Raw genomic sequence first — 14,798 nt, forward strand, 5'->3', positions numbered from 1 at the left:
CATTTTTTCCACAATCTTTCAATTATTCATCCATTAATTGACTCATTCTATTCATTCATTGAATCATAGATTGGTTAATTCATTCATTCATTCACTCAATCATTCGCTCAATCATTTATTCGTATGTTCTTTCGTTTTAACATTCATTTACTACTAAGCCAATAAAAAAATTTGTCTACAGAATGATCAGAGGTGGGTTGTGGTGGGAGTCAGCACGTTTCATGATGGTAATCTCATGGTAAGATAAGTTGCTTCTTACTTTTTTCAATGGCTTGTTATTTATTTTAAAAAATTAACTTTTTCTTTCAATTTTGTTTTTCAGTATCCGGTAAAATTCATTTCCTCGGTGCGTGTCAGATGGTCGGTGCAATGGAGGTTCGTCCGTAGTGGGTGAAGAAGTTTCTGGAGGGTACGCGCGCGCACATTTACATACACGTACAGACATAAATACAGCACACACATACACAACATCCATTCATTCGGTGTCGTTGTTGTTATGTTTCTCTTCAACTTTCTATTTTCTTTACCGGACTTAATTTAATTCATAGGTAAGTTAGGGATTGAGATGAGTTGAACAACTGTAGGTAGGCTAGGGCTTAACATTAGTTAAAAAGCTCCAAGTAAAATATTAACATTAAAATAAATTAAAAAGCTTCAAGTAAAATTAAAACGTTAAAATATGTAAAATAAATGAGTTGAGTTATCATTACAGGTAAGCTAGGGCCCTGAGAGTAATTTAATTGTAGGTAGGTGACTGACTACTATTCTTGCGACTTTTTAATAATTTTTTTGTGGTGTTTTTGTTTTCGCTTCTTAGCACCACACAACACCAACAAAACAAACTACAATTTTACAATTTTTGAACAATTTTTTTAATAATGTCTATTTATTTGTAAAATGTTGACTGGTTTCTAGTTTCTTATTTTGGTTATATAATTTTTGGATATTTCCTGATTTACTTTGTATATATGCATGCATGAATAATTTCTGTTTGGTATGTTGATTTAGTCATTATGATATGCTGTGAACTGTCCTTACTAAATATTCATGTTTCGAGATAATTATTTTTTATCGATCGATGTTTTGTTATATTTGTTTGTTTAAAATCTGAACTTTTTAAAAAATTGACATTTAAAAAATTTTAATTTTTCGTCACTTTTCATCTTTTGATGATGTCAAATAAAAGCAACTGTTGTGTTTTTCTTTTCTTACTAAAATCTCAAATAAAAACATGTACAAATAAAGAGACACAGACACACATACTTTCAAATTATTCTTCCATTAATTGACGTTAATTCGTTCTATTCGTTCATTCATTCATTCTTTTAACTAATTATTTAATCATTCAGTTTATCATTTATTCGTTCGTTCCTTTGTTCCTTGATTTACTACTAAGCTAATAAAAATAACTTTTTACAGAATGATGAGAGGTGGGCTGTGGTGGGCGTCAGCACGTTTCACATGATGGTCTCATGATGATCGTTCCGATGACAATTTGAAGATAATATTAAAAGAAATTTGTTCTTGTCCCATTGTTCTTGTCCCATCGTACCATTGAAAGTACTCGAATTTGTCATCTCAATCAATCAATCATTCAATCAATCAATCAATTAGCTTATAAAGCGCTATTTCCGCGATGTTCAACAGCGCTCCTCAATGAATTTTGAAAACAGATGGGTTTTGAGATCCGCTCTGAATTTCGCAAGTGATGGAGAAGTAGAGAAGTAGGTAGATAAGATAAGTTGCCTTTTTTTCCAATGGCTTGTTTTTTACTTTAAAGAATTATTTTTTTTAATTTAGTGTTTTTCAGTATCCGGTCAAATTCATTCCATCGTTGCGTGTCAGATGATGGTCGGTGCAATGGAGGTTCGTCCGTAGTGAGTGAAGAAGTTTTTGGAGAGTACACGCCCGCACATTTACACACACATCAATAAAACACACACATACACAACATCCATTCATTCGGTGTCGTTGTTGTTATGTTTTTCTTCAACTTTCTATTTTCTTTACCAGACTTAATATAATTCGTAGGTAAGTTAGGGATTGAGATGAGTTGAACAATCGTAGGTAGGCTAGGGCTTAACATTAGTTAAAAAGTTTCAAGTAAAATAAAAACGCTGAAATATGTAAAATAAAATACCTAAAACATGTAAAATTCCAAAAACATAGAAAAACATATTTGTAGGTAGGTGAGTTGAGTTAATGATTATAAGTAAGCTAGGGCCCTGAGAGTAATTTAATTGTAGGTAGGTGACTACTATTCTTGCGACTTTTTACTAGTTTTTTGTGATGTGTTTGTTTTCGCTTCACAGCCCCACACCAACAAAACAAACTACATTTTATTCTCGTCGTCGCCTTAAATTTTACCTTTTTGAACAATCTTTTTAATAATGTCTATATTTATTTAATTATTTATTAAATGTTGACTGGTTTCTAGTTTTTTTAATTTGATTATATCATTTTTGGATATTTCTTGATTTAATAAAAGCAACTATTGTGTTTTTCTTTCTTTACTAAAATCTCGAAATTGTTTGTAGATCTGTACAGTTAAGTGTTTGTTCGAGTTTGAACAAGCCTTGCAAATAGTTTTCAAATATGGTTCATTGATTGGGTGGTTGATTAGTTGATTGAATGAATGGTTGGTTGGTTGATTGATTGGTTGATTGATTGATTGATCTCATAGTATTTTATATATGAAAAAAAAAATCCGATTAAGCCGACATACGGCTTTACTTGGCCACTGTATTTTACCAGACAAAAGCAATTTTTTTATTTATATTGACAAAAATAATTGTGAAATGAATATATTGACTTATTTAAAGCATTATATGTAAAGAAAACCTCCATGACACTGTTGTATGAGACCCAGTAAGTCACTGCAGTAAGCCAACGTATGATTTCAGCGACCATAATTTCTATGAGCACCAGCAGAATGTAAAATATTCATTGAAGATAGTTGTTCAAATAACAATTTTGATCTATTTAAGTCGTTTATTTCATGAGAAAACAAATTTTTAACATGATCGAATAGTGTAAAAAAGGGTGACTTTAGTTCAATCCTACTAAGCCAACCTTCGACTTCAGTAAAAAACCACCCGGATTTCACAGGACCAAAAGTATAATTTTTATATTCAAATTAACAACAATAATTTAATAATACATAATTTTATTTAGTAAAACCATAATTTTATTTAATAAAATTAAAGAGAATTACTACAATGTTTTAAGCATATTAAGTCAAGTAAATATTTCATATAGCTTGCTCGTTAAAATCCATGCAATTTCGTAAGCCAATAATCCAAGCACGACAAATTATTCTAATTATATGAAATTATCCACATAATTGAATAACTAGCAAAAATCATTGAATATTAGTTATTTTAAAAAATATATTCATTATTCCCAGGCCTAAGCATTGTAAATTTTACAACCAATCAAGCAATGGGATTTAGGATTTTAAGTGCTGTTAGTGTAGTAGTTGTAGTATGTAGTAGTGTAGTGGTTGGTAGTCTCTAGTAGTCTATTCTGTTAATGTTCGTTAGTGTTAACTGTTATTTATATTAATTAGTAATTAGAATTAGTAGTTTAATTTTAGCTTAATTATTAGAGTTTAGTAATTTAATTACTTATTAGTCGTCGTTAATGTTGTTACGTTACCCTTACCGGTTACAGTTAATCGTTAACGAGTCAAGTGTTAGAAGAGTGGTTCACAAAAAATTTTTTAATTTAAAATGCAAAAACCGTCATACAGCAATATCTATCCTAAAACAGCATCTAGTATATCACCTTTCAAAACATTTTAAATAAAAGCAATATTCCGAAATTAGTAAATAAACGATCGTGTATGATATTTTGTCAAATTTATTTGATAGGAATTGAATAAAACCTTTATACCGGCTGATTAACTACCATGCAGTAAAATAACTACTGTTGACACCATTTCCTCCAACGATTTCGCAACAAATTGCCCATACCATATAATTAGAATAAACTCTTTCGATCAATGTTTAAATTTTTATATTGTCATTTATTCTTTCGTTTTTGTTTCTGTACTAATTTTCGTGTCAGATACAATAATTTAGTTTTTAAGTAAATTTTCATTTTCGTAGCTATACACAAACCTGCCTACCTGTTGCATTAAAAATTTGCATTAATAATAAATAGAAATGAGAAAATTTCTGATGCATCTTTTCACAGGTTTATTTTCAAATTAACTTCACACTAAAATAAATGTAACAATATCCCTATACTCATTGAATAGAACTATTTTGTTTTACAATTACATATATTTTATTTTATAGACTATTATAATTTATAATGCTATCATGGATTATCATTTTATTATCAATAAAAGCAATACTTAAGAAATGCACAAGTTTCTGTAACAGTTTATAAAATTTCAGATTTCCTCAAAATGTAAAAATGCAAAACGATTGGATTAAGAGCATCAGACAGGAAATAAATGATTTCAAATGGCTTCCATCAAAAAATGCAAGAATATGCAGTGACCATTTCTGTAATAAAGATTATAAGGGTTATGATGGAGTAAGGAAGGTAATGCTGAAGAAAGCATTCCCATGTTTTCAAGTTAGTTATATTTATATGTCATCAGTTACACAAGGAAGCAATTCACATCTTTATTGTACATTGCAACATTCTTATCTATACAAAAAAAATAAAATGCATTCAACAATATTATCCATGTATTTTATTAAAACTTAGAAAGGGCATAATGACATTGTGAATAATAAACCCTGCTTAGGACTGGGATCATCATCATCATACCAATCACCATTACAAGTAGAGTCAATTTTATATTAATGCTTAACAAGTTAACTAAATTGGCATAATCAAGTTTTTATATGAAATACACATCAAGTATTTAATGTAACAAATAAATTAACAGAAAAATTTCTGGAAAAGTTTAAAAAAATTAGAACATACGACTCTGATCAAAACTCATTCGCATTGACACTGCATTTGTATGGGCATAAGGCATATGATTATCTTTGGACAAATGGCTTACATCTTCCTCACACTAGGACATTAAGAAAGTAATCTTGTCATACCTGTTCAATAATTTTAATAAGATTGTTTTAAATAACTATTCTCAATGTCATTTTATTAACACTACATTAAAAGGTGGCTAAAAAACATTGATGGTATGCCTGGGGTGATTTCTACAAACCTTATTGACTAATGGTGATGGGGATCCTCTGGAACTGCAGGATCATGACATTCAATCTAGTCATGGATTGAGAAATCAATCCTTGATATATTTGATAACAAACATTTATTATAATATAAGAATGAAAAAAAGATGTAGGTGTAAGGCAAAATCTTACTGGAACTATTATTTTTAGCAATTTATGATTTATTTTTTTATTTTTGACTTTATCCATTTTCAATGATGCCGATATTTTTAATTATTATTATCCAAATTATACTCGTGCCTATATAAATTAATTTGATTGTGGCTATTTCTATGCTTAATTATTTTATTTACTTGCCATAGGTATGCACAGCATTTAATAAATTAATGATAATAATTAATACCACAACATTCTAAGTGCATAAAATATAATAAATTTTAATTATTAAAAGTACAATTTTTACAAACCTCATTGGTTATGGTGACAAGGATTCTTTAAAACTGAATGATCATGATCTAACAAGTCATGGATTGATGAATCACTGGAATCACACATTATCTTTAATAAATTTAATAACAACATGTACTACAATTTAAGAATGAGGAATATTTTGTAAAACATTAAATGAAAAAAAATTTAGTTTGAATCACTCATAATTAATAAATTTTAATTAAATTGCAAGTTAGCTTGGGAAGTTTGAAGCTTGAATTGAACAAATTACAAAATTGTTTATTTTATAAAATTGATTGATAAGTTGTTTAATATATTTATTTAATTTAGTATATTTTTTATTCCCAGACCTAAGCATTGTAAATAAAAATTTTAAAACCAATCAAGCAATAGAATTTAGGATCTTAGGAACAAGTGCTGTTACTCGTTAGTGTAGTAGTAATATGTAGTAGTGTAGTGGTTGGTAGTTTCTAGTAGTCTAATCTGTTAATGTTCGTTAGTGTTATCTGTTATTTATTTCAATTAGTAATTAGAATCAGTAGAGATTAGTTTTAGTTTAATTATTAGAATTTAGTAATTTAATTACTAATTAGTCGTCGTTCAGTGTTGTTACAGTTAATGAGTTAATTAAGTGTTGTTGGTGGTTCACAAAAAATTTTTTTTATTTAAAATGCAAAAAGATACTTAACCGTCATACAGCAATATCTATCCTAAAACAGCATCTAGTATCACCTTTTAAAACATTTTGAAATTTTAAATAAAAGCAATATTCCGAAATTAGTAAATATACGATCGTAACTTTGGACTTGGGCGATAAAAAATCAGCCTCCAATTTTCCTCCGGTTGTAAGCTCCTTGTTCGACCGTCAAAAATGAGCGAAGGCCGTTATATTTATTCTAATTATATGGTTAAAACCACATAACTAGAATAAAACCCAAGCAATTTCATTATTAAGCCCGCACCAACATCGTGCTAAATTCGTCGCTCGTTTTTATTTTATAAACAGTTGTTTCGGATGCATTTCTTGGTCTTCATTAAATTTATTAAAATATAATTTTTTATCTTTTTTTAAACTTTCAAATTAAAGATTTTAATTTTTTTTCATGAAAAGAATGTTTTGAAAGGACCGGCAATGTTTGTTTATTAATTTTACTATTTTATTTTAATTATATGTTCATTTTTTAATTTCTTAAAAAAATTTCTTTCTTCAAACAAAATTATGATCAAATGAGTTTTGCTTTCAATTTTTAAATTTTAAAGAGGAAAACGACAACGAACCACCCCAATTTTTCCGCTTTTCACTAATTTCCAAAGAAGATGGAATTATCTGTGTCAGGTTTGCTATGCGAACCAGTTTCTCCTCCAACTAATGACCAATGCAACGAAGAAAGTGATGGGAAAATTTTAAATGAAAATTTAATGTCAGACGACATCTATAATAATAATAATCATAATAACAATCATAATCATAATTTTGATAATAATTATAATTTAGAAAAATCAGAAACATGTCAAAGGCAATTCAAGCCTAGCCCACCTCATTCAAACTCAACTGGTGAACCACATAGTAGCAATATTTTTGATAAAAAATACTATAGTAATATCATCAATGAAGACAGTATTAATACTACTACTACTACTACAAATGTTATTTTTAATGATGAAAAGTTTAATTCAGAATCTAGTAAAAATCTCTCTCTAGAAAATCTCAACAAATATTTTTGTGCTAGTAGATCTGCCACTAATAAAAGGAAGTTTGATGATGAAAGTTGTAACTTTGATAGCAATCAGAAACTCTGCAATAATAATAATAATAATAATAATAATAATAATAATAATAGTTTAAATGAAAATAGTAATAATAACTTAAATAATAATGATGATCAAAGAAACATCTCAAACAGAAATAAATATTATGAAGATTTAAAAGGTCTTTTCAATAAATTTAAAGAGCATGTAAAAAAGTATGATGTTAAAAAAAAAGATTTGTTATCTAATTCTATTTTTGAAAAAAGCAAATCCCTAAGTCCCGAGGACCTTCTAAACGGTGGCAGTAGAAACAACGAAATGCAGTCAGATTTGAACGATGTTCTTCATTCACCCACTGATTATGAAAGGTCTAAATATAAAATTGTTTGCAAAAAAAGAAAATTAAACGAGGATGATGGTATTAATAATCGGCCGAAGAACCCAGCAAGTTATTTTAGCCAGAGTGTTAGCTGTAATGATGTTCATCATAGATCTCAGTCATTCAACGAATGCATAGAATCGATAATTATGGAACACCAAAATAAAAAATTAAAAAGAGCTAACGTACATGATGATGCGACAATTGATTTAGACCATATACCATTCATTGATAGTCCTTTCAATGCTACTACTAACACAAACAACTCCGTTAATGATAATGATAATAATGATAATAATGATGATAATAATGATTATGATCCTTTCAGCTGTGAAAATATTGAAGATGATAATTGTTTGAGTGATGTTAAACTCTGCAGTGACCATGATGGAGATAATAACAATAATAACGTGATTGATGATAATGATTATGGTGGTGATGATAAGAATGATGACGATGATAAGAATGATGATGACGATGATAAGAATGATGATGATGATAAGAATGATGATGATGATAAGAATGATGATGTGATTAACTACGCATATGTTAATGTCACCGCTAATGACAATGATGATAACGATGAGGATGGTGTTGGAGATAATGATGATGATGGTGGTGGTGGTGATGATGATGGTGTTGGTGATGGCGATAATGATAATGATGACTCTGAGGTGTACGATCCCGAGAGGTGTGATTACTACGATAGAGATGCTGATGATGAAAATGCCGACAACAACAATAATAATAATAGCAAGGGAGAACAGGAAGATGAGGAAGAGGAAGTGTATTCGCCATCATCTCAACCACCCTCGCCCCTGGGTTCGCCAATTTTTACCCCCAAATCACCACTTCCCAATCCAAATATTGATGATGATATCGTTGATGATGATGGTGGTGGCGGGGGTAGGGGTGCTAATAATGCAGTTAACGGTAATAATAACAATAATCTGTCGTCAAATACATCTAGCATGAATGACATAACAAAACTACTGCTACAAAACCTCTCAACCAATCAGGGCGTGGATATTTTTAGACAGCTGATTGACAAGAACCAATCACTGCAGCTTCCTTCTCCATCTCTTAACATTCTCAACCAGCCAATCAGCTTGCTCTCATCGTTGACGAGTTTAACTTGCCCCGCCAATCCAATTCTTCAGCCATTGAATCTTTTCAATCTGACCTCATTAATGAACCAATCACATTCCTTGTTAAATGTGTCAGCCAGTGGAGATGGGTGTAGATCGCGTCTGGAAATTCCAAAAGTTATAAATAAAAAATTGTCTTCGTCGTCGCCATTTGACGTGAATGCGATGTCACCAACGAGCAATGACTCTCTCTCATTTTCACCACCATCTTTCAATCATCATGGCAACAACTCAGCTTCTTGTAAGATTTCATTTCCGCCGAAGATCATAGACAACCTGCATGCTGACAAAGATAGTGGTAAGAGCAAACCCGATGAAAGAATAAACGTAAATTATTTCGATTTTTCTATTTCATTAACTGATTTTTCATGAATTTCGTCATCTCCTGTTTTGAATTTTTGAACACATACTATTGAAAGCTTGGTAAACAAATTCTGATACTTATATCTCTGAATAAATTATGTTAATTTTAATTTCAGGCCTCCAATAGAAAAGAGTTACAGGCTGAGATAGTTTCCTACATAAAAAATCTCTTGAGACCAGCCTACATGAAGGGTAAAATAAGCAAGAGTGAATACAAAGACATATTGAGGAAGGCTGTCCCAAAGGTCATTTTTAATGAATTGTGCTTTAGTATGAGTGGTTCAGACGGTAGAACTGCCGTGTTTCTCGCTTTGACGTTTTGCATCGACTTTTTTCAAATGCTGCCTGCTTCAAATTAGAAGATTATCTTACGCCCAGTGCATGTATTGTGATGCATGATGCAGACTCGTATGCATGTCGTGTGCTTTGAGTGTCCTTGTGCTTAACCTTAAAACATTGAAACGACGCAGATATGCCACACAAACAAGCTGAGCTACAACAAGAACAAGATTGAGACATACATCGAGGCATACATCAAGAAGGTCATCGCCACTAAAAAATATTTCCACAGAAAATCATCGTCCAATTCAAAAGTTTAGGTCATTCATTTTCTCTACAGATATTTCTAATTTTAGTCAAGGTTGTAGGAGACGTTATTTGCATGGTTTACCCGAGAAGATAGGTACACATACTTGCGGACTACTTGCGTCTCAGTGCAGTCTAATTTTTTCACATTTATTTTCTCGTTCATTTATTTGTAATATTTATGTTTTCTACGACGAACCTGAATTTGTTTTGTAACTTAAACTTTGTAGAATGAATGTTAAACTCTCTTTATTTTTTTTTAAATTGATTTTTTTACAGTTTTATTTTTTAATTTGGAATATAAAATTCTGACAGAGAAATCCTAATTCATTCCGAACGTTGGTCGGTTCGGAGAGAGAAAAAGTTTATTTAATCGTCGAAAGAGTTGAAAATGAAACGATTTGGTAGATTTTTGTGTAGAACAAGAATTTCTCGAGGTTTTCACGACGCGGGTTCAACTCGTGTTCAAATTTTTGATGAAGCTAATGCAGCGTGCGAGGTACACAACTTAGCTACCAAACACTTAGACCGAAGGAAATTGCTCTGGGTTTGTTGTAATTAAACACGCTAATTATTTATGTACCTTTTTAGTCTGGGAAAACAACTTTTATTAGAAGAAAATGTCACAAAATAAGTTGAACGAAACTTTAGGATTTGTTATCAGAATATGATAGCGTGTTTAATTGTCGTACGAAGTTATGATCGTAAATTTTTAATCGATTTTTAAACTATTTCGATATTTTGTTGAAAATACATTTTTAATAGAAAAAAGTCGCCGAATAAAGTTTAACTATTGTTTAAATTTTGTTAACAGAATATGATAACGGGTTGAACCTATCTTTATATGACTCATTTATTGAAGTTATAAATTTTTAATAATACAAATTATTTAAATTTGGCTTTTTGTAAAAATAAACACAATTCTGGCCTTAGCGTAGAATTGCTAAATATCAGCACTCTGGGAAATTCTATTCTATTTCATTCTTAAGTTCAAAAATTTGGATTTTGAGTTAAAATGGAGAGGCGAAAATCGTCGAAGCGGATTGATGGTGAAAATTTAAATTTTGTCACGAAAACTTTCTCAAATGTTCGCTCGATCGAAAAAAACGGCAAAACATCGTCCGGGGAGTTAGTAAATTTTTTTCCGTCAATTGTGAAACTTTGTATTTGTATTATCGCTCGTTTGATCGATTTTATAGTTATTGAAATTGATTGAAATTAGCGACTTGTCTAATATTGACTGCTGTCCAATTAGGGCTCAGATAAAAATCTTAGTGATTTTTTGTTAGTTGGGGGCTTGAGGCTTTGTTTGGATTGGTTCTGATGACTTGAAAATTAAATTAAAAAATAAATTTGTAGTAAAAAAAATTTAAATTAATTTGTAATGTAAAGACATGTGACAACTCGAGGCAGCAGCACGTCCCTGGCACCTAACAACAATCTGACTTCAAATTATGAGTACGTTGAAGATGAGTGGGAAAGGTGTTTTAGTTAAAATTACACTTTCATAATTAATTAACTCACTGGCTTTTTCATTTATTTGAGTGTAATTTCATGGTTTCATGTGTGTGTGTGTGTGTGTGTGTGCATGTGTGTGTGTATGGAGAGAGATTTTTTAAAATGTGTTTTTAGTTATGTAAGCTAACTGCCTTTAATGATGTAATTTTTAATGGTTTTATAAATAAAATTTTAAAAATGTTTTAATATTATTTTGAAAATTTCAAAAATCCAAATTAGGTACCATGTTTTTCATGCTTTGCTTTTTTGCAATTTCTTTGTTAATGTATTTCTGGTATGTTCTAAAATTTTTCTTAACATATATTATCTTTAGTAATTTAATGCTAATATTTTCAATCTCTTTTTTCAAAAATTTCATAATCTTTGGCTAGCAGTAGATGCTGTTTTATGATCTTTTGTACTATAACATCAACAACGGTTCACAATCTACTTCACTAACTATTTATGATCTTTTACATCACTAACTATTCATAATCTTTGATCAGGTCCCCAAAAACAGACTACACATATGCAAACAGGTACATGAAAATTTAGTTGAAATTGAATCTATATTGTTTTTCAATTCTAATTAAACATTCCACTAATTTTAGTGCCAGTTATAACAGTCGATATGACGAGTCCTACATCATACCTAATATGAGTCGGCCATCCCTCAGGACCAGGGATGTGCATGCTATGTCGACTCCGTCTAAATTTTCCACTGTTTCAACTGACAGTGCTGGATCAAGTTGGTGATGATGATGAAATTGTAGGTGGTGGTAATGATGATGTAGATGGTGGTGAAAGAGAATGATGATGACGACGACGACAATGGCAGAAGGAGGATTTGATGCAATACACTAATCCAAGTCACTCACCCACTAACACAGCTATATCAGGATACTATCTTAGGAGCAGCACATTTAGTACAACGTACTCGCAAGAGTCATCACCATCATCATCATCACTCCAGTCCCACAACGTCAACAACAACAAAGCAGATGTTCTCGACAAGCTCGTTCCCATGGAAACCACCTTGCAACAACAGCAGCACTTTAATCAGCCAATCAGAGAAGATTATGTTGGTCAAGGTTATTTAGGTCAGTCTAAGGTCAAGGTTACAAAATCTAGACAATCAGGGCTGGTGGGTTCAGAGACAATGGTCAGTAAGAGTTGCTCACCGATGGTGCCTACTACCATGCTGATGAGGAAGACTTTGATGCAAGGTCTGCTCTTTTGCTGTGTGTGTGAGAGAGTGGACAAATTAAACAAATAACCAAATGGGGGAGTTGCTAGAGGAGTTATTAATGGATGAATGAATAGATGGATTGATTGATTAATTGATGATAGATGAATGAATGAACGAATAAATAAACGAATGAATGAAGGAACGAACGAATGTGTATTCGTCCATTCTTTTATTCACCCACAAATTCAGAAAACTATAGAGATAATGATAAGAGGAAGAAGAGAAATGTGATAGTGAGAATTATAAGTGAGTGCTATTCTTATATCTAATTCGTTACATTAACATTAATACTATTGATAAAAATAATTATAATTATATTTATTTTGCATTGATATCTTGATGGCATTATGGTGAATGAATAAATGAGTGAATAAATGAATGAATGTGTGAATGAATGAGTGAATGATATAATGTGAAAGAATTTTAATGTCCCGGTAAATTACAACTAAATATTATTAATTTAATTTTTCATTTGTATACCTATATAGCTTTTAATACTAATTAACCTTTTAAAATTGTGAAAATTTAATTTAACTTTTAAAATTCAATCATCATCAGCCGCAGTGTGTACTCTCTTGTGGTCCATCCTCACTTACCCTTCCACCCACCTACTCCCCAGACTATCATCATCATCATCATCGAATAGTAATAATAATGACAACCAAAGAACTCCAAAACGACACCAACCATACATTGAAAACCCCATGAGGGATGATGCGATGAGAGTCGCTGATGATGGTGATGATAATAGTAACGTTATCGGTGGTTATGGTAATGATGGTGGTGGTAGTTGTAGGATGAGGAGGAATGTATTATTTCCTGATGGCGGAAGTGGAAGAGTGACGAGAAAAAGAGAGGATGGTGACGTCAAAAGTGGCCTGAAATGTTTCTTGTACTCTCTTGCTGGTACCATCGGTCGGTTGTCTGTCTGTCTGTCTGTGTGTGAGTGTGTGAATTTGTTTGTGTGTGTGTTTGTGTCTTCATTTACGCATTTCTTTCATTCAATTCGTTCATTCATTCATTCTTTCATTCATTCATTCATTTAGCTGTTTCCCATACACTATACATGTATTTATGCACCAACAATAATGTGACCATCCGTCAACTCGTTCTAACATTAGTGTCACACGTTCACACGCGCGCACGCACACACACTCACAGGCACACACACACAAACAGACGCATACACAATAATATAGGTGGAGTAATTTACGTGTTGAAGAATGCACTGCTTCATATCTGTGGTCTGGCCGGGAGGACAACTACTTCTATGGATGACGCTGTCTTGTCTCGGTCTGTAACCATGATGATGGTGATGATGATGACGATGGTGATGAGGATAGTAATGATGATGATGGTGGTGGTGATGATGATTGTAACTCTTGCGTCATTATCATCATCGTCTGGCTTATCATCATTATCGTTATCCATATCATTTATATTATTATTATATTATTATTTATCATCATCTTTACAGATCCTATAGAATAATTAGACCGACAGGATCATCAGCTCAGAAGCAGCAGCATTCGTGTCAGTATTGTACTCTCTCTCTTTTCATCATCATCTCTCTACTTCTTATTGGTTAGTAGCTTGGGGTGACATTACTAATACACTGCTGCTGTCACTTACTGCTGCTGCTACTACTACTACTACTATCATTGCAGCTGCTGCCATTGTGGTACTACAGCTGCTTCTACTAAACATTACCGTATCATTCTAACTCATCAATATTCATGCCACGACTCACTTAATTTTGATAGGTGGGATGTATTTCTACTTGTGTGGACCGCCCAATCACGAGAGGGCTTATGATTTGATTGACAGTTATTATATTCAGTTGAAAGATTACGCCAAGGTATGGTTAAGGTTATACATCTTTGTAATATGCATGAGTAATAATTTGAGACTAAATTTAAATAATTATTGCCGGCATGTCAATCAAATTAATTTAACTCCGCCCACTATTTCAAACGACAGCCAGTCGCAGGCTACCCGAATTTGCTCCTGCTATATGCGTGTGAGAAGTTTGATGAAATGAAATCTTCACTGCTATCTTTGCTTTCATCGTCTTCTTCTTCTTCATCACCACCACCACCGTCTCAACCATTACCCCCGCCGCAATCATCATCAACACCATCTCCACAATCATCATCATCATCGCCCGACTTGACTTTGCTGGCCAGCAAGAGGGATCTCACCGAGTTGAGGTCTTACGTTGATGC

General features: G+C 31.9%; 1 protein-coding gene across 1 annotated transcript; it reads left to right on the plus strand.

Moving 5' to 3' along the window:
• Positions 1 to 6,920: 6,920 nt before the first annotated feature.
• HELRODRAFT_175466 (hypothetical protein) lies at positions 6,921 to 10,235 on the plus strand (the record flags this gene model as incomplete). Its single annotated transcript, XM_009022886.1, has 4 exons — positions 6,921 to 9,206; positions 9,359 to 9,487; positions 9,713 to 9,784; positions 10,143 to 10,235. The coding sequence occupies 4 exons, from the start codon at positions 6,921 to 6,923 to the stop codon at positions 10,233 to 10,235; spliced, it is 2,580 nt and encodes an 859-aa protein (XP_009021134.1).
• Between the last annotated feature and the right edge of the window lie 4,563 nt (positions 10,236 to 14,798).

This window comes from Helobdella robusta, assembly GCF_000326865.2.
Source record: "Helobdella robusta unplaced genomic scaffold HELROscaffold_33, whole genome shotgun sequence".
NCBI lineage: Eukaryota > Metazoa > Annelida > Clitellata > Rhynchobdellida > Glossiphoniidae > Helobdella > Helobdella robusta.